At 43.2% G+C, this 21,112-nt stretch overlaps 1 protein-coding gene across 4 annotated transcripts in view; it reads left to right on the plus strand.

Moving 5' to 3' along the window:
- Positions 1–2,917: 2,917 nt before the first annotated feature.
- Positions 2,918–21,112, plus strand: part of VLDLR (very low density lipoprotein receptor) — a 32,607-nt gene continuing 14,412 nt past the window's right edge. For 2 of the 4 annotated variants that reach the window (XM_036238208.1, XM_036238209.1), the window contains exons 1-5: positions 2,918–3,238; positions 3,407–3,542; positions 15,007–15,126; positions 18,616–18,738; positions 20,081–20,203. In XM_036238208.1, coding sequence (XP_036094101.1) covers positions 3,461–3,542; positions 15,007–15,126; positions 18,616–18,738; positions 20,081–20,203 — 448 coding nt within the window. In that variant the 5' untranslated portion in view covers positions 2,918–3,238; positions 3,407–3,460. The remainder of the gene's footprint in view (positions 3,239–3,406; positions 3,543–15,006; positions 15,127–18,615; positions 18,739–20,080; positions 20,204–21,112) is intronic. The other 2 variants (XM_036238210.1, XM_036238211.1) reach the window with 1 other exon arrangement.

Consider the following 21,112-nt stretch of genomic DNA (forward strand, 5'->3'; position numbering starts at 1 on the left):
GAAATAACTTTTTAAAAAATATGTAAAACATTCTAATTGATAGACTATACAAAACTAGGCACTGGCTATTTGCTGACTTCTACACTATGTGACCATTGCCAGAAACATGTAAACATCAGAGAACTACTCACCTAGTCACTTGGAGACCAGGCTAATGGAGCAGCCACCTCTTAAACATTTTGTGTCATCATGCAGACAGAAAGAGAGGGTCCCATGCAAGCAATTAAATGCTCCAGTCTGCAAGTGGCACCCTGTAACTTCTGCTCACAAATAATTGGCCAAAATTAGTCTTTTGCTCCCATCCTACCATAAGGAGGCCAAGAAGTACAACCCTTCCCTATGTCCAGCAGTAAGGAGAATTAGAATTGCTTAGTAAAAATGACTATAGTCAGCTCAGGCACAACTGCTCTAGAAAGCCTTTTTTTTTTTTTTTTTTTTTTTTTTTTGATACTCTTGTCCCCCCTGCCAGATTAGCTACTCTTCCGCTGTAACCTTATAGTACCTCGAGCATCCCTTGTGCTATGCATTGGGTACTGTAATTGTCATTTCTCTGCCTCCCCACCAGATCCTGAGTAAGCTTCCTCAAGTAAGTATCTTTATATGCCCATTGCCTAGCACAGTGCCTGCTACCGAGGGGTACTCAAGGAGTGTTCCTTCAGCAAATAAATGAATGTGGTAGATTGTGGGAGGAATGGGATTGCCTATGCATTTACCTACAGTCTTCTGAATCTAGCAGGGTCAACCTCTCTAAGCCCAGTTTGTTTAACCACACCAGTCTCCACTCATGATAAATTTATCTTTTTTTTGTCATTTAGTAATTTTCCTTATTAATCAAATTAATTCCTCCTTATAAACCTTTTCTTCTAAAAATTAATACTTTGCAGAGAGCTGATCCTTGAGGCCACAGAACACTTTGATATTGTGTGGGTTGATCTTGCTTTTACTTTACAGGTCAGAAATGGGCACAGTGATTTCCTCAAGTTACACAGCCAATCAGAGTAGGAGTCAAAAGTTATGCTTTCTTTTAATTCAACTAAAAAGCTACAGAATTGAACACAGAGCCACAGCTAAGTTCACCAATAGTTTATTTATAACCCTTGAAGAGATAGAAAGTATAATACATGTTTGTCAAAGATAAGTCCTGTTGTACTATCAGTGTTCAGCTTGTAACGTACATTTATCTGTGAGTAAAATATTTAAAACAAGCCACATGACCATTACACCTGTTCATATTAAGGCCATTCATCTGCTCTAGCACCTTTTCTCTTCTGTAAAGTGACACAGCTCATTATCAGATGGTTTTTCAGAACCCCTAGAATAGTGAAGATGCTATGTACCTAAGGTTTTACTATCACACCTTAATACCTCTTAGGTGAACAACATCCACATGCATCTTCACTACAAAATGGCATAAAACAAATTTCAAATCAGTTTCACAAGCAACATGCCTGTGGCCACTACAGTTTGTATCAAGCATTCAACCACAGGGTGGGCAAAATAGCATTCAAACTGAGCTGCTGTGCAAGATTCCACCGATACACAGATATAAGCCCCTTCATGTTTATCAGTCACAATCTGAATATTCTCTGGCCCCACCAAAGCGTAGCCCGACTTGGAATTTTTCCTCTCAACTTCCTCTCCTGGATACTGTAACTTCCTAATATATATCCCATCTGATGACTAGCCTTGACAGACACCCAGAAGAACCAGGACAAGGAGAATATAACCAAGTAGTGCCCATCACTTTTCATATCACCACTGGAATTACATCAGAATATGGTCCTATTGAAATCAGTGGAGTTTGAGCTTTCGTGATAAAAACAACTTTTTAAAAATATATAAACCCTTTATTTAAGAAAGTGAAATAGCTCGATGTGCCCTCCACGTCTTGCTAGATGCTCATTAGACCACAGCAGACAATGCACCTCAACCAGCAGAAAGTGTGTAATAAAATTGAAGTAAACAAAACCAAATTTGGGGCTCAATAATGCTAGGCACAAAACAAGGATCAATCCTAGGAGTCCTACCTTTGCTTCCTTTTTCTTTCCTGAAGCCGAGTAATTGAGTATTACAAACTATATCCAGAAGAATAAACCTACGGGTTCCCCCTCCTCCAAACAAGAAAAGGTTAAGCTTTTAATTACAGGCCCTTAAACTATCATTTTGTGCCATTAGCAATTAACTCTAATCTTTGATGAGAGAATGCAGAGCTGTGCTAGCAATTTCCTTCTCCTCATCCTAAAGTAGGTTATTTTAGTACCGTTCTATTACAGGGGACAAGCCACAACCGCCCGCACTCACACACATTCTCACTTAAAGACACATTTAATTTTTAGCAAAAAATGGCATTTCAGCTCGCGATTGAGACAGGCATCCCAAACCCCACATCAGTGCAGACCAAACATTTAGACCCCCTTCTCTTCAGCGCACTTTCAGGTGGAAAGAGGAGGCCCGAGGAAGACGTTACCTACCAGCCTCACAGTACCAGCCTCTCTTTGGGGCGCAGGAGAGGGTGGTAAAGCTGTTGCCCCTGGAAGCTGCAATACCCCCCGCCCCCAACCCCGGGCTGCAAGCCCCGTTAGTGAGAAGGCAGTGGCAATAGCAGCAATAGTTGCATCAGCGCTAACTGCTGCTGCCGCTGCCGCTGCATTTACTGTTGGAGGCTGCCGAGAGGGTACAGTAATGACTGTAGGGAGCGCCCAGCTGCTGCGGCGGCAGGTTCCCTGGATCAGGAAATTAGGGCAGGCGCCGAGGATTGGAGGCGAAGGCTGAGCGCGAGCCAACCAGCTGGCGCCCCGGGCCCCCGTGAGCCCCTGGCGGACGCGCGGAGCAGCTGGGCCCCAGCGGCAGTCCGGGTGGCAGCGGCGGCCACGGCCACTCACGCCCGCACGCTCACACTCGCACAGACACTCACACACCCTTGGCGCAGGCACCTGGCTGCCGCGAGCTTACATGAGGGGCGCGTCGATGAGACAGGAGGGCTGAAGCCTCCCCCCCCCCCCCGCCCCTGACCACTCCCCCTCCTGCCCCCTCCTAGCTCCTCACCCCGCGCTCCAGCAGTCGCCAGTGTGGGTGCTCCGGAGCCGGCTTCTCTGTCTTCTGCCTTCTCCTCTGCTCTTGGCTCCCTACCCCCTCCCCTCCTCTCCTGTACCCTCCCCTCTTCTGCCCTCTCCTCTGCAGCGCCTGCATTATTTTCTTCTCGCAGGCTTGCCTTGCACAGCTGCTGCAGCCTGGGGAGGTAGGTAGGTGGGGAGGTGGGTGGGCTGGCTGGTGGGGAGGAGATTGTGCAAGTTGTAGGAGAGGGGGTGCCTTCTTCTTCCCCGCTCCCTTTCCCCCCTTCTAACTCCTTCCCCTCCTCCTCCCCCTCCTCCCTCCCTGCCCCCACCTCCTTCCTCCTTTCCGAAAGGCTGGTAACTTGTTGTGCGGAGCGAACGGCGGCGGCACCATCCAGGCGGGCACCATGGGCACGTCCGCGCTCTGGGCGCTCTGGCTGTTTCTTGCACTGTGCTGGACGCCCCGGGAGAGCGACGCCACTCGAGCCGGTAAGTGAGGACGCGCCCCTCCCTGGGCTGCCCAGACCCAGCCGGGGTGCCAGGGTTCCCCGAAGCGCGGGTCTCCTTTTGCCCACCCCCCTCCTAGGAGGCGCCTCTCCGCTCTGCTCGCCTTCTTTTCCTCCCCACCCTGGCTGTGCCTCTGAGCTGTCAGCGCTGCGGCTACGGAGAGCCGGGTTTGGGGGACGATGGGGTGTGGGGTATCCTTAAAGCCTTGCCTGAACTAGTCTTCATCCCCTTACAATCCCACCCCCAGACCCGCGGCTTTGCCTCGTTTTTTATTCCGCTTGGCAGGGGCTGGGAATGTGGGCTCCCAAGCCATTGAACAATGGTTCTGTCTCTTCTGGCAGGCGGAGTGTTAGGAAGGAGGCAGAGGGCCGGGCGGAGACGTGCGCGGCAGCCGCTGGTGCGCTTCTTGGACTTCTGGGAGGGCGCGAGCCGGCGGTGGGTGCGGGTGGGCGTCTCTGGGGACGCGGGCGCCGGGTGCCGGCCGGGGCAGTGAGTCCCCAGCGGCGGTGAGGGGGCGCATGTTTAGCGGGCTGCAGGTGGTAGTCTCCACGGACCCTGGAAAAGTGCGCAGCCTGCGCACCCGGACTGCGACTCCCCCCGGCACCCGGCTGTCTCTCTGGAGTATGGGTTAGAGGACGAGTGAGGCTTGAAATAAGACTCCTCTCTAGATGTGTATCCACTCTCCCCTTTACACCCCTCCTGCCGTGTTTGCAAACCCCTCGGGTCTCTCGTACAGCTGAACCGGGAAGGGGGGTGAAACGAAGACTTAATCAGGTTTTGATACTCGCTCCTGCGAGATTTCCTCGAGAGGAATTGAGCCCTAATCTGGTGACTGTAATTAGCTTTCATTTTAAACAATAGATCAAAGAGAGTAGCGCAAGAGCTGGTGTGGCTGTGGCTTGTTAGGGACTGTGGAGTCCCCAAGGTCTGCCGCACTGGGCCTGGCAGCCCTATCCTCAGCTACTTTCCCACTTCTGTCCTCACAACTTTCCTGGGCAGGCGGCGGGAAGCCTTTCTAAGAGGATTTGGTTAGGATGATAGCAGCTTCCTGAAGTGATCTTGATTTGACACCAAGGGGTTTGCTCTAGGAAATTGGGACAAAAAGCTGCCCTGTCCTAAGTACCCATTCCAGAGTCCCTAGCTTATGTCGCCCGGTGACTTAGGAGGCCCGCCTGCCTGCAGTCACGTGTCTTCTGAAGTGAGAGCGAACTTTAAAGTGTGTGGTCAAGCAGTCTCTCAGGCAGTATTTGGTGATTTCAAGTCTCTGAATGGCCCCTGCCCTTTGCTTCCATTTGTCCTGAGCGTGTGAAGCTGAGGCGGACTTGACTGCCCTCTGCGATTGGCTGGCCACCCGGTCACGTTTAGGTAGGTGGATCACATGGTTCCACGGACTCACAATTTAGCTGTCTAAGAAGTGTTGTCTTTAAGGGAACGTTAAAGGCCAGACAGGCTCAGGCTGACTTGTCTCTAAAATGCTTTCCCCTGCCCGGGCTCCTTGGAAACTGCTAGTGGATCATGAAGATGGGCTCTAATGTGTAACAAACCTGAGAGCCTGGTTTGTTGGAGTTTTCAGACTCCAACATTAATCATTAATGGATGAACAGTACTAACTTATTAAACGATTTCTCAGAATAGTGCCATGATTAGCATTATACTTTTCATACCATTTCAAAAGACTAAAATATATCAGAACTTACTGATAACTGTCCAGAAAGGTAGGAGAAAAGATTCATTTTTGCTGTATGTTCTCTTTGCTGCATGTAATTCTCTTAATTTAACATATAATAACTTTCCATAGGAGGTTAACTTTATCCTATAGATGCTAGGACTGCACCTAAACTGTTGAATTAGTTAAAGGCATGTGTTCACCTTGTATTAGGTAGGTGAGGATCTCTTTTGTTCCCCTAGGTCACTTAATGACATTGTGACATGCCATGAACAGTGGAAAATAGAAGCCCATGCAAGATTTAAATTCTTCGAAGGGCAGATCCTTCTGAATGGTGCATCCTTCTGAACTATAGGGAATTTGAGGTTAGCTGAGGCAGGTATTGACCTTAAGCCACCCCAGACAGGCTCCTGTCTGAAGTTCAAAGTCCAGGGCATGTAGGCTGACTTTCTGGCCCTGGTCTACACTTACCCTTCTCCTCACCCAGCTACACACACTAATGCACATGCACTCATGGTGCTGATCTAAAATACTCTAGGATAGGGAAGGTGTGCTTAAAGACCCTGGCAAGGAACTTAAGGCAGGCTAACAAGAGAAGTTAAAATTCAGCAGTGTAAAACACCTGATTGCAAAATCCCTAGAAAATATTTTCTTCCAGCCTAGTTAGTCAAGATTAGGCTCTGCAGTACCATATATTTGTTAAGGCCAAAGCCTCGAAAGACAAAGGTTTTGTGATACCTATTCTGATATGGCTAGCAACTAGCAAAAGAGTAAATAGAACTCTTACAGTGGGTGCTGGGTTGATGAAATTGGCAGTACCAATAGACTTGGAGGGATAGGAGACTGGAGGGCAAGGAGACAACAAACTTGGCTCATCTTGTAGTACCAAGGGAAGGTGCAGCATTGATCTAGGCCAAAAAATGAGAACGTGAGGCTTTTAAAGGAGCATCACCAGGCAAGCTCTTATTGACACTGACAGCTTCCTGAAGTCTGGAGCAGCTTTGTTCCTCAGATTGCACCATTGCCCACTTCATGTGACATTTAGCTATGCATCCCTTCTGTGTCATTTTGACTGTTTTATTGCTTGAATCTCCAGATACCTAAAGCATGTCTAAAGGCTAAGTTCAGTAGAGCTGCCAAATGTGAAGACTTTAGTATAGCAAAACTGTATATTTTAATTATGGCAGCCTCCATACTCAAAAGAAGTGAAGGCCTGATTGAAGTACTTCTGCCATTTATAAAATTGGATAATCCTAAACTCGATTTCACTTAAGTAATTTTGTTATAATTTTAGAAAAGGAGAAAAGTAGTTACAAGCCCCTTTTGTTCCAGGAGGAGTATCAAACTGATAAGACTTAACAAGAATTCCTAGAGTAGAACATGGCTGTAAGATCAAGGGAACAGATAGCTTCCAGCCATGTGGCTTCAGGTTTTGATTCAAAGAGCAGAAGACTCAGAGCACAGCATAGTTGTATAGATAACTCATTAAATATCTAGACTGTTTTCTACTCACAGAATGTGAACAAAGCTGCCCTTTTCAGTAGAGGGAATGATGATCAAATCTAGGCAGTCACCTGTGTGACCTCAAGTCATAATTTATTCTGAGTGCTGACCTTTCTTTGAAAAGCCACTTTCACTTACTAGCCTATATAAAATTAGATGCTTCAGAGGTCTATGGTAAGCTCTGTAATGATGCTAAGATAAATGTACCTGCCTTAGGAGAGCTTCTGGGGTGGGCTAATATAGCTGCTTTTGAGATGATTAGTTGATAGCCTCAAAATTGCTTAGGATATTCCCTTCTACTTTAAGTTAATCTCAAAAGAGTACTTAGACCACAGCACAGGGACTACTTTCAAGACAAAGAGTCCAAGGATACCTTCTGCAAAGGTGATAGATGAGATATACCTGCTGAGCATAAGTGGTCCAGGGACAATTTTTTTTGCCCAGCTAGAGTTTTTGGCTAGGAAATCTGAAGACTGATAGCTTTTCAGAGGATTTCAAGGCAGAGTATGATGTAACTCTAGGAAAATCTGGCTTTACAAGTGAAAATTGTCTCAATTTCACTCTGTACATTTTTCAGTTTGAATTAGCATCATTTTTCTAAACTCTTCTGTTGGCTTGCAATAAAAACTCTAGACATCGTGAATACTACCTAGTTAGATATGCTAGACACATTGCAGGTGATGGGCCAATCAAAAATGGCAGGTGATACCTTAAAGTTAGCATATTTTTCCCTTCATGTGACGTTTTCTAGGAAAGCTTGGGCCCATTGGCTGTTTTGGATTCTAAGCAAGAGAATGGATGCTATATGCTGAGAGAGTAAGAAGTATAGAAATTCTGCTTAAAAAAATAAAGGCTTCATATTTGCTTAGAGATCCTTTACCCACTTTGTACCTTAGAGATGCTACATGGGTGAGTGGAACAGCTGGGAGGGTATTCATGGCCTTGTATTTAAGAGATAACTTTGGGGGCAAAAACTACAAGATGGGACCACCAACTAGAATGGTCGATCTTACCTCCAGCTTGGGTCATCTTGGTCAGCCCTGCTGGCTGAAAGCCTTTGAGTGTCTAGATGTGGTGTTGGCAGTGGGGAGGGGTAGGGCTTGCGATTTGCCAAGCAAGGGAAGTGGTAAAACTTTGGCGATAGACAACTTTTTCAAGTTACTTATATGTTCATGTGTTCTAACTTAATACTTCCCTTAAATAAAATATTTGCAAGTGACTTCATGTGTTATAACTTAATACTTTCCCCAAATACTATGAGTTAATTGGGTTCCTAAGTTTACAGACTGCCTCTAATCTTTGGTTTTCCTAAGAAGCCTTCCCAACATCTGAGTTATTAACAAATCTTTAGATTCACTAAGTAGGTGGTGCCGACCTTCTTTACATCTGCTTGAACACACTTTATCTCCATCTGCTGAGTACCTACCATATGGCACAGTGACCAGAGAGTTGGTCCCTTCCTTCCTGTCATTTAATCTAGAAAGGAAGTCAACCCAGGAATTCAGTGATCCAAAGACAAAGTGAAATAGAAGCACTAGATAGGAATGAGCAGATCTAATGTTTAAGACCTAATCATAAAATAGGCTGATAGCTGCTGAAGATTGCTGGAGTTCCCACATGCTACTTGGGTTACAGCTTACAAATTTTCCCCCCAAATGCCAAGAACTTAGACTCTAATGCAACAAAGCCAGAAGCTATTCTATCTCTGCAGGTGCTCTTACAAAGGTGACATGGTTCAAGCACCAGGGATTGCAGCGAACATTGCCAAAGAACCTAAAACACGTCAGAAGTAAAATCTGGGTCTCATACATCAAATTTCTAACTTTACCCGTTAGCCAATGCTAACTTTCCCCATGTGTCAGAACCTCTCTCCTCACATGGAAATGAGGCCAACATACACTGACACACTCATTCTGACATAAGAGTGGAAAAATACAGTTTTAAATGATAAAATGTTACAAAGATAAGGTGAAAGTAGTAGCCTCATAGGCATAGGGAATGGTGGCCTTGGAATACTTAGTCTTTCAAAGTATTCTAGCTGGTGAAACAATTGGTCACACTTGGTTTCAGGTTCAGAAAAGCTGGGAAGAATGCTTTGAAAAAACTATAGAAGACTAGCTTTATTAGTGAACTAACAAATCACCTTATGAATCCAGGAACATTCACTACTGCCCAAAGAATCTTTAGATGTCAAGTATCATGTCCCAAGGTATGAAGATCAATTCTAGACCTTACATTAAGGGATCTCCATTCATACAGATGGAAACAGGCAGATAAGGGCATCTCAGTACATGATAGCTGTGTAACAGACATAGGAGACTCTAGGAAAACAGCCAGACCACACCTAACTGGTCAAGAAAGGAGTTGAGGGTCTCATTCAAGGAGTGACATGTGAGCCCACTCCTGATAGATGAGCGGATAGGGGTAAATAACATGAGCAAAGCAAAGCAACAGTGAGGGTTGCAGGTCTGGGGAAGTGAGCAAGGCCTCTCTGTATAGCCTGACCTGATAGCAGGTGGTGAATAACAGGGAAAAGTCAGAGGAAGTAGTAGGGAACTAGAGTCAATTCCAGAGCCAGTGGGAAGCCTGGAATTGATATCATCCTTGGCACTTTGGGCCATTTTAGGTTGTTTGAATCACCATCTTGATTTGGATGTGAAATGTGGCAACCTAGAGACAGAGGAACAGAAGACAAATTTAGGTCGAGAGAGATGAGGACTTGGCCACAGCCAGGGCTTGATGGCAAAATGTCAGGGGAGAAGAATCTGGGTTCATTATTGGACTACTGATTTAGAGTGATGGGCCAATCAAAGATGGAACACATGAGAGAGGAAGACAGATTTTAGAAGTTCTTTACCATCCCTTCTGGTTAAGGCATCTAGATAGACTTTACCTATCTAATGGGCACAAAGGCTTTATGTCAGGTTGTCACTATAATGTCTATTATAAGACTGGCATTTACTACCAACGTCCATCCATTGATGGGCATGATGGCTTATGTGGGTGAGTACGGTATATTCCAATCCTGAAAATGAAATAGCCACCTTCCTTGTAGGTAGACTCTTAGCCTCCTAACCTCCCTTCAGTGGTTTCAATGTGTGGTCAAGGACCAGCAGTGTCAGCTTTGTCTGGGAACTCATTAGAAGTACAAACCTGGGCCCTACCTTAGACCCCCTGGATCAGAATATCTGGGGCGTGGGGCCCAGCATTGAGTTTTAACAAGCCCTCCAGGGGATTCTGAGGCAAACTAGAGTTTGAGAATCACTGATTTAATAGTTTCTCACCCAGAAAAACTAATAACTTCCAAAGACTATCAGGGGGGCCTTTGCTCTGAGTTGACCGATATGCCTTAGACAAGAAAATCAAGCACAGTATTCCTCCTAGAAAAAGACCTGCTGAGGATACTCTAGCAGCATTTTAGAAAATTAAAATGGAGAAGGGAAGGAGGGCTCTATCTCAACAATAAAACTGTATTAGGAGAGTGTCATCTTGACAAGGAAAACTACCTAATTCTGGATTAAGCTACTGTCCAAGTTACAAATCAACAGAATATTCTAGAAGGAAGTAGTCCTGAGTCAGGCATTCTAGTTTGTATGCAGGTTCAATAGCACAGTATCTGGAGGCAGACTACCCAGGTTCAAATTTTAGTTCTGCCCAGAGCGATCTTAGGCAAGTACTGTACTTCCCTTCTCCGGACAGGTTTCCTGATCTATCAAAGGGGATTGGTAGCGCTGACCGTGTTGGACTGAGAACTAAATGAACCGAGAGACAGAAGTCTTGGAGCAGTGCTTGGCTAATAAAAATATCCTCAAGATGATTCTTAAGATGATCTCAATCTGATATAAATGGAAAAAACTCTGACAATGGATCTATAAGATATACTTTTTCAGTGAATAAGGATTAACCTAAGTATTTAATGATTTTTTGTTGGTTGCCACGTCATTCTTACAGTGCTTCAGAGGCTGATGTTAAGGCCAGAAGACAACCTTTGTACTTGATATTTCAGTGGCCCTCTCACTCAGTACAGTTTTTCTTACTAACCTTCTCCCCTGTAGGAAAACTTTGCTGACTCGGAAATCTGCTTGTCCTAAAACAAGTTTTGCCTATGAATAGAAAGATTGGCATCAAAGTGGTAAGCAGTTGAAGTGAGCTGGACTAAAAATAAATGCCCTTGGTGGCCTCAGAGTGCCAAAACAAATGGACTGAAGAAATTCCAGGAGCTGATAACACCCACATGCTCAAGCAGTGAGGAGTGGTGTGAGATATTTGAATACTTGGCCCTGCTAGTCCCAGCAGGGTGGCAGTGGGAGCCTGTCTAAGCAGGTCGAAATTCATATCTGAACCCGATGCCCAGAAACATTTCGTATTCTGGGCATTCCTGTTGGATGCTCCTCCTGAAAAGGTGCGGCTGGGATCCCTACTGGGAAATTTGTAGCCCACAGTGAAGGCATGATATTTTACTGTAAGGTCTGTGCAGTTGTTATGGAAGCTTACATATTGTTCTTCCATGTTAACCCTTGCAGGGGCAATTAGACAACGGCAGGCTGACTTCTATTTGCATTTAAAAAACTCCTGAGTTTCTTGGACCCAGTGACCTGCCAACATGTCTGGGTAGCAACGTTAACTATTTAGGTAAGCAAGGCTCCTGGGACATGGGCGCCTTGAAGTAAGTTTGCATAGTCTGAATCCATCTGCTAAGGGACAGTGTAAGTGAGTGATCCTTGGACACTTCTGGGCATTCATTTATTACAGTTTTAAATAGCCACGTGTGTAACTAGGTATAAGTGACTTACCACTGCCTGACCCAAAGGGGCAGGATATTTTAAGTATTAGAGCTAGAAGGAAACCTAGATCTAGTCCAACAGTTTAATTTCTTAAAGCAATAGAACCCTTTTCAAATTCTTACACAAACTTTTATAGTCAAAAGGAAACCTCCCAGCTCCAAATAGGTGGAACACCCAGGTTCCCACTGTCATGGCATTTCCCCCCATTTCACCTATCCCTTTGTCCCTAAGGTATCCTTGTGAACCCTATGGAACCCACTAAAAATCACATTTACTCCAACTTTTCACCTTTCTGAGCAGACGGACTCTGGAATATAGAGTGCCTCTACTTCTAAGGTTATTTTTTGAGACATCATTGGCTTTGGCCAAGCCTACGAATAAAAAGAACCTTGGATGTAGATGGTTTCCAGCTCAACCTGTTCCCTTTATTAAAGTATAATACTAAACTTGAGACTTAACTGTCATGGCTGGAAATAGAGTACAGGTCCACAATCCTGTAATCCCCAGAGCTTTGGAAACCAAAAGCTTCTTAACTCGTGTGGTGCTTTAGAGTCTCTCGAGCTCTGTCTATACGGCAGCCTTCCCAGTCGGACGTCAAAGGTGTAGACGTAGAATCTTTCTGAAACTTGGTCAGAAACCCCACAATGTTGTAGTCAGACGGCTGAGGTCTCACAACTCTGCATGCTACAGGGATTTAACAGAACTAGAAAGCACTTTCTGCCCAGTAATAATCTGCAGGAAAGTGCTGAGGAAACGAAGAGACCTGGCCATTAAGTGTAAGGTCTTCATCCACCTCATTCTAAAGCGTTCTTTATAATGACCCCGCCCCCATCTCACTCCTTTTTTAAAACCAGCAGGGACATTTAGGAGCATACAGTACTCTTAACCTCAACTGTTCCCCCTTCCTAATGGAGGGTCGTGTGTGTGTCATGGAGAGGCAGAAGCTTGGGTGAAGTGGAAATATCTGAGATGAGTGTAGAAACTAAACTCCTTTTTTTGTCTTAGGTTATTGGAATAAACACAAAGAACATACTTCTGTCTGTCTTGAGCCTGCTCAATATTGACTCTAGAAGCATCATTGCTTGGATTTTAATATCACTTGTTGTTGATAGCTTGCATGTTACAACTACATTCAGAGACCATCTTTAAGGCAATACTGGACCGACTAATCATCAGCCTTAGGATATTTTGTGCTCATATTTTATTCCAGGCCAGCTTGAGTATCTATAAAATCTGTAGCTTCAAAATTCATATTTTAAGGAGCTCTTCTAGGTTCCTAACCCTGAAGTGGAAAACCATCATTAGACACTTTTACGTCCCTGTCCAAGTTTGATTATGTGGTTACAAAGGACAGTGTAGATATCAACATCAATGTTTTTGTCTCATTTTGACTGAAAAACCTTTAAAAAAATTCAGAGCTTTTCAGTCTGTACAGTATCCTGACTATTCTTTCCAAGTATATTTATATCTGTACTCTGACTACAAATTGTTCTTTTCCTACTTCTCAAATAAAGTAGATTCTTATCACTCCCATAGCCCTCAAAGGTAGTGGGGATATAGAACTACAACCAATGGCCCCTGAACAGGGACCCCAGCACTGAGTACAGTGAGACTTTATTGAGATTACAGTGATGATGGGGAGAAGGCAAAAGGGAGCAAGGCATTTCATATTTGGTCTAGCAGTATAAAAACTAGCAGATGGCACTCCCTGACAATAACCTCCACCTTCTCTTTGTTTTGTCTTCTAAATCTCTAGTATCTTATACCCAATAAAATATTTGTGGAATGAATTAACAGTATGAAATGTGGGTAGGAAATGCCATCGAATCATACTGCTTTGTGTCTGTGTCCTAGCTTAACTAAACTCTTGGGAGCAGAGTGATACATACAGGTTTTAAATGAATGCATTCATTTAATACCTAAGAAGGTAACCACACCAGTAATGGTAAACTTGGCTTAGACCAAATTTTAATATGCCTGGGAATTAGCCATAAAGCATAGAATGCTCCCAGGCAGTAGAGAGTAGCTGGTAGTAGGAAGGCCAACAAGAGTATTGTGTACATAACAACAAAAGTTCCAGTCTGTGCTTGCCACTGTAGCATCTGTTCTTATGCCAGCATGTCACAGCTGCAGATGCTGAAAGGTGGCAGGAAATCAGAAGGCTCTGTGCTTGGAAGGCTGCCCTAAGTAATCTGCATGAACTATATGGCCCCACTGGGTTGCTCAAATGTTTGCAGTATATTTGCACTGAGTAACCAAATCTTTGCCTTTTAACTCAAAGAAATCACATCCTCCAGAACAGATCTGCTCATGATAGGAAACACCTGAATGTTAGCTGGCCTGTGTCAGGCAAATAAGTAAGTAAGTAAGTGTGCTAGTTACAAGAATTAGTTTATATCATTATGTGAATTAAATATCTATACATTGAGCATAGGAAAACTGAGATTCAGAATCCAAGTCTGTGGCTCTACCTTACTTTGCTTTTCTCCCATCACTAAATTAAAAATGATCTACATTTGCCCCTTAACTCAGGGTCCCCAACTCTTCGGCTGTGACTGGTTCTGGTCCATGGCCTTAGGAACCGGGGCCACCCAGGAGATGAGTGGCAGGTGAGCAAGCGAAGCTTCATCTGTATTTGCAGCCGCTCCCCAGCGCTAACATCACTGCCTCAGCTCCACCTCTGATCATTAGGCATTCGATTCTCCTAGGAGCACCAGTCCTTGGTGCCAAAAAGCTTGGGGACTGTTGCCTTAACTGTACCTTCTTGATACTTTTAATCTTATATTGGAGCCATTTTGCAAATATGCCTTTTCCCAATCAGACCTCAAGTTCTAAGATGGGGAACCGTGTGTTAAACCCTTGCATCTCCCCTTTCCTTGCCACCCCTTCTAAATCTCCTTTACCTGGCTTGTAATAGGAGCGTCATTCATGAGTAACAGTATGGAATGTGAACTAGAAATGCCATTAATGAATTAAGATTTGGCTGTGTGTTTGTAGCCACACACATGATTTAAATAAGAGAAATGAGTCTAGAGGCAGATGAAAATGCCCCCATGGTCTCTGGGCAATATAGGTTCTTTCTATCTTGGTCTGGTTACATTGGCCCAAGATCACTATTCCAGCCACCGTGCCCCATCTTCAGAAACCAGAAAGGAATAAAGGAAAGGAAAATGGATCCCCTGGCTCTTTGAGGATATTTTCTAGAAATTATATATACCATTCCTGCTTACATTCCATTAGCCAGAACTTGGTCTTATGGCTCTGCCTCACTGCGAGAGAGGCTGAGAAATCTCGTCTTATCTATATGGTGTGTGCCCAGTTAAGAACTCAGTGTCAGTCACTGTGTCAAGACCCATCCAGCTCTGCCCTCTAGAATGTTGTAGCCTGCTGAGTCTGCAGCCATCTTCAGAGGACATGGGCTTTGGGTAACTAACATCTCTAACTTACTACCCAGGTATCCCAGGCTTAGCTAAGTGTCCTCTCCTGATTTTAGGAAGAAATGCCCAGTGTGAATCTTCCCAATTCCAGTGTACGAATGGCCACTGCATCCCGATGTTGTGGAAATGTGATGGGGATGAAGACTGTGCTGATGGCAGTGATGAAAACAACTGTGGTGAGTAAAGAGTTTGATGATTTTACTTGTCAATGTATGTTATTGAAAAGTAATATTATCTTAGTTTCTACAAATGTATCAAGATTCTGAAAACAAGATCCATTTCTAAGATTTGTTTTGAACCAGAGTCTAAAGATTCTGTACTTCCTGGTCCAGAGAAATATAATGGAATGTTTGACATGGGGCTATCAACATGAGTACAGAACGTCGAGGATAAAGTGGAGTTTCTTTCAAATGACAGGACCTGGTTTACCTTAGATCAGGCAAACATTTGGTATAGGAAGCTAGGAGAAGGGAGAGGAGGACCAGAAGTGGAGACAGAAGATTGCTTTGAAAAGACTTTCTTTTTTAAATTCTCAAATGGCTCTGATCCCCAAAAAGAAAGCAAGAAAGCTATGGACAATATGAAATCCCCTAATATTTCAGGGGGTTAACTTAACTCCTGCCAGCACAGATCAAAGATCAAATATGAATTCTTTTTCAATTATTTGCCTACAATAGATACTAATTCTAAGGCATTAGGCAGGGTAGAAGACATCTCTTGCAAGAGAATGGGGACATACCATCGTACCCGTTGATCGATGTTTATCCAAAGGTCATTGTGAGAAATGCCTGTGTATGCAATCTGTGTAACCTTGTGTCACACCAGAACAGCTGAGAACTACATGTCAAGATGACATTTAGTTACTTTGACTACATGCTGAAGTTTGCTTTATGGTCCTTTTATTCTGTTGTAAAAATCCTGAAACAATGTTGCGTGTGAATGTTGGTGATAATATTGTCATTTGCCTTTTAAAAGATGTTATCTAAAGATGTTCACTGGACAAACAAGAAACAGAGAAGGAAAACAGAAGCTTACTGTAGATTTCATCAACTGCTCATCTCTGTGCCATTACCTACTCCTTCATGCACCCTTACTGAAACATTATAGTGTAAACATTGTGGCAGACTGTCCTGTGCTTGAGCTCTCAGAATACTGTGGATGTTTTCATGCCAATATGTGGATTAATAGCTCATTTGGAAGCACAAGAAGTCTACTCTATAGACTCAGGGAAGAAACTTCTCTCCAGTCTCAGGACCAAGCATAGTTCTCCTATGCAACGCTTTCCCATCATTTGCATTCTAACACTAACATTTTTATCTACTCTACAAGACATTGAGTTCCATGCTATTTCTGGGTTACCTAGGTAATATAATTTCCTCACTAAAGATCCCACTAGTAGGACCTCGCTCTTGTCAACTGTTCTCTTGGTGTAAGTAGAAATTCTAAACTTATACATTTGGCAAAACCCATTGCTTTTTCTTAGAAAGTAATTATTCTCTTCATATTTGCGATGTCTTCTTTTACCATCTGACTGATTAAGTGAAAGCTAACCTGGGCCATCTTAGGGGTCACCACTGGCTTTTCCTAAAATAGTGTCTGCATGAATAACTTCTAGCCACATGGCAGAAGGGTTGGAAGAGGTAAAGAGGGAGATGTGTATACAATCAAGATCACAGAAGGTGGGAAAAGTTAAATATATTCTTGGCCAGAATTTGTCTCTGCCCCCCACCTATAAATGTAGAGAAGGAAAGTGGGAGCATTACTCAGGGGGGCACTGAATGCTTATTTTGAGATGTTATTCCATGGAAGAGAAAAGCTACACAATAACTTAAAACTTATAAAGCTACTTTCTACTTTTTCTGTCTAACCTCTTGATATTGAACTTGGTTACACTTTCAGCAGGGCTCTTTCAAGCATGTTAACTTGCATATTTTGTCAGCTTCAGCTTGGATCCCACAAGCCACGTGTTTCTGTTGGTTTCAGTAGCGTATTCTGTGTTAGGCTGAGCTGATTAATCAGTATCTGATACTCTAAATCTATAACGGGTAGTTCTCTTCCCCTGTGGTACATCTAAATTTCTATCCATCTCTCAAGGCCCAGTTCATATAGCTTTTCGTTACCCTTCCAGTCTATGCTCAGAATGGAGAGAACTCTAGCAATTTTTCTCTCCCTATTTATCTTTTGCTCACTTTGTAGTAAAAGCCAATCCTTTCTAGCCCTGTAATAGTTTATACTTCTTAAAATCATGTAGTCTCTTCACAACCATTATCTACCCTCTCTTTTGCAAATTCTGAGTATCACAGGTAGAATTACAGCAACTGGCTCTACAGATCCTCTGTCATCTTCCTACATGCTCAGGAGAACAGGGGCCTTCAATATCACTTAAACGTTCACACTGGGGTTTGAGTGATTTTAGGAACAGGTGTGACTGTAAGAGCTAATGTGACCTTTATTGTTTCTTTGGCTACCTAATTCAAGATTATCCTTATCAGATCATCATAATTCCTCATCTTGCGTTCTAGAAATTGACTATAATCACTATCTCCTGCTTTATAAGACCAGAGGCTAAACCAGAGTGGCCCACGAGTAAGAGACTCTCTAAACTCTGAGAGTTGTACCTAGCTTAAACCCCTGACTCGAAGCAATCTCTTTCAAATTATCAGCAAATTTCCAGCTTTTAACTGATTTACCATTACAGAATATGTTAGAGAAAAATGTATTAAACCATAAATTCAGACAGAAAGTATAGACACATGGGCAAGGAAGAGTGTAGTCTGAGAAAAATGAGCCTAGAACATCCTATGTGGTTACTTTTCAAGACTCTTTTTACTTTCTGACTTCCTCATGAGAGAGTGACCAAGCTTCCTGGTTTGCTTAGGAAAGTCCTGGTTTATGCTTATGCTTATCCTCCTGGTATAATTAACCATCTCTCCTTTCTACTGAGATTACCCCAATTTGGACAACCAATTGCATGTACACCCTAATTGTAGGAGAAAAGGCTTGCCCTAGTAAGAGTTAGTAGCAGAACTGATACCTTTTTATAGACTGTTTTAATTCCAGTCAGTATGGGTTCTGGTAGCTTCCTTAGCAACTTCGGTGACTTTGAGCTGGTTGATGTTAGTCTATTCTGGATTCTAAACTTGACCTGTCTTACACTTGGACTTTAGCTTTCTCTATTTCTTAGTGAGTGGGTTCCTTTGCCCCAATAGACCTGTAGGGGTGACTATTCAAAAATGGGGTTTGGCCTTCTTCTAGCCCTACACTAAACCCATGTGTTGTTAAGACATGCCCCTAGAACAATTATAGTATGATCCAAATCATAGGATGGCATGTTTGGCTATTAAACTCATGAAGGACTTGAAGGTATTGGAAGAAAAGCATGAAGAAAATAAAACTATTACTGAATCTCAGCATTGCAAAAAGGGTTGTAAGGTAGCCTCGAGTTGTAAGGTAATGGAACGTCTTTGTCTTCAGTATCCTTCAATTCTCTCAAATGAGCACCTTTCTCCTCTGGGATCGGCGAAGATTTTTCTAAGGTTCTCCTGGATATTGGCAGTTGGCGCTTTGGGAGTAAAACATATCGAAACACAGTTTTTCCCTCAGTGGGAATATAGGATTCTTGGGTAAGCAACTTCAACTTTAACCCTGCAAATAAACTTTTGTAGTGAAGAAGACGTGTGCTGCGTCTGACTTTGTGTGCAACAATGGCCAGTGTGTTCCCAGCCGATGGCAGTGTGATGGGGATCCTGACTGTGAAGATGGTTCTGATGAAAGCCCAGAACAGTGCTGTGAGTGTGACTTGCTTTGGACTTGAACTTTTCCAAGCTGTTCTGTGTCTCATAGCTCTGAGTATTGTTTAATTCAATACTTGATGTTAGCTTTGCTTTGACTCTCTTACAGTGTAGGTCAATTGACTCCAAAGTCAGTCAGGTCATTAGCAGTTGATTGATGTCCTTTAAATAATATTCTCTCTAGTCTAACAAGACTGACGTTCTCTTGGGTAGCTTCACTATTGAATATTTAAGACTGAAGCCAGCAGGTTTCATTAAGAACTCCTTGGCTAGGTGCACAGATTTCAAATGTTTGATAATGATGACTCTGAGCAGATGGTACTCTAGTCCTGGAAGCTAAGTCAAGACATTAGGGTCCCCCATGGGCCAAGTATAAGCTTTTAAATGCACAGCTTCTCATGTTATGAAAAAAAAATCTATTACTGAAGAGGTAAAATGGCTAGAAGTTGGGTGATGTAGTGATTTTGAACAAACATGTAACCTAAAGTTGTTAAAACAAGGAGCTTATAGCTTGTTCTTAAATAAAAGAAACTTCATAGCTATGTAAATACATATCCGTGTCTTTACGGTATGTTCAGGAAAAAGGTCTACAACATCACAGAGGAGGATGATTTGGGATTATGTGAATGTCAGGGTAAAGAAAATCTCAGAGTTCATTTTGAGGCAGTAAAGACCTGTTGAAGCACTAAAGGTGGAGGACTAACAGGAACAAAGTTTTGGTCTGGAAAATGGTTACCAAAAAAAAAAGTCAGGCACGAAGGAAAATAACTGTGTGATATCAAATTTCTAGGCAAGAAATGAGGGGATTGCTAAGAATATTGGTCCAGGCAGGTGAGCTACCACAGGTCAAGTCAGGTTCCATAAAGATCGCACCCCAAGTTTTAGTGGAGGATGACCCAGAAAAGTCAAGAAGTCGGGATGTCCCTACTTTGCAAGATGTAAATCTAAGGGAGTTGGTGAAGGTTACCTGGCCTTTAATGAAGTCAGGATTAGATATCTGGGTGTGCTACTTGACATCCAACAGATAAATAATGGTCAAGGAGCAGGCCAGCCAATAAACCTAACTATGCCAAGTGAAACAAAAGCCAGGACTGGGCATGCCACGGAACCTTGAAGAAATAACACAGTCAGGGCTCTCAGGTACTGCCAGGTGGCATAGGTTGGTATGACTTCTAAGCAATGGAGCTGGCGCAGGATGTACCCAAGCTTTAACTAGTAAGTCGAATCTCACCAGTATGCCAGGCCACTGAGTTATAGGTTTTACCACCACCAAGAAGCACAAGAGCAACTTTGCACTGATGAGTTTGGAGGCTCTTTTGAGACTGTATATCATCAACAGATATGAGAACATGCCGCATAAATTCAATCAGCTGTGGCGCCCATTCTACTCAGTGTATCCCAGTGTCCTGGAGATGTGATGGTGAAAATGATTGTGACAGTGGAGAAGATGAAGAAAACTGTGGTAAGAAGATCAGTGTTGAGTGGCTTATCCCAAAGGCCCTTTTGCTCAAAGAAGGGTGGGCAGGGGAAGCTAACTTAAGCATGAAGATGCAGTTACGTTGACTCGCTTTTCAGTGACTTTACTATCTGCTCAACTACTTGTCCTTCATAATTGCCCTAAAATTCTGAAAGAAGTTCATGGTAATTGACCACTACTAGCTTTGGTGTTTCTTGTAGACAAATAAAGATAAGAAGGTAAGTCATTCAAGGCACTTAAATTTAGAAATAGTTCAGTGAAGCACCAATCACATGGGCTTTTACTTCTGTTAGGACAATAACTAATGGGCCTTCCTTACTTCGGCTTAATAAAACTAGAAGGGCACCAGGGCCAGCAAACACATTCCTAGGTCTAAACTGGATCTGTTTATTGTAATAAATTAATTGAGTATCATATAAGCATTTCTTAGCCCCCAAACTAGATTGTTTTAACCCTTGTAAAAGTTAAACTGGCACAGCAGTGTTAATTAACAACTTGCTAGCAGATACTTAAGACAACCCTACCCAATTCTTGGTACCTTTGTCTCCTGTCACAGGTTCTACTTGTAAAAGCCAACTGCTTCCTATCATGCTTCGGTTCCTGGAAAATGTGTAATAAATGCTACGTTAAAATTGAGGCCCTGGGAAATGTTGAACAAACATTGCTTTGCTCTTTCATTGCTATCATGTTTTTTTATAGGGACTCTAAAAATATAGCTTCCAAGTCTGACAAGTGTGGGCCACCTGATGCAGTCATGTACAAGTGGGCTGAGGGCACTTGCAGTTGAAACAACAGTCTTGTGTGTAGAAGTCACCTTCTGAGGGCAATACTACTGCACCTAGTCCAATGAGTTTTGGTGTTTAATTCTAGAATTGAGCTTTATATATTAGTAAG

This window comes from Rousettus aegyptiacus, unplaced genomic scaffold (assembly GCF_014176215.1).
Source record: "Rousettus aegyptiacus isolate mRouAeg1 unplaced genomic scaffold, mRouAeg1.p scaffold_m13_p_3, whole genome shotgun sequence".
NCBI lineage: Eukaryota > Metazoa > Chordata > Mammalia > Chiroptera > Pteropodidae > Rousettus > Rousettus aegyptiacus.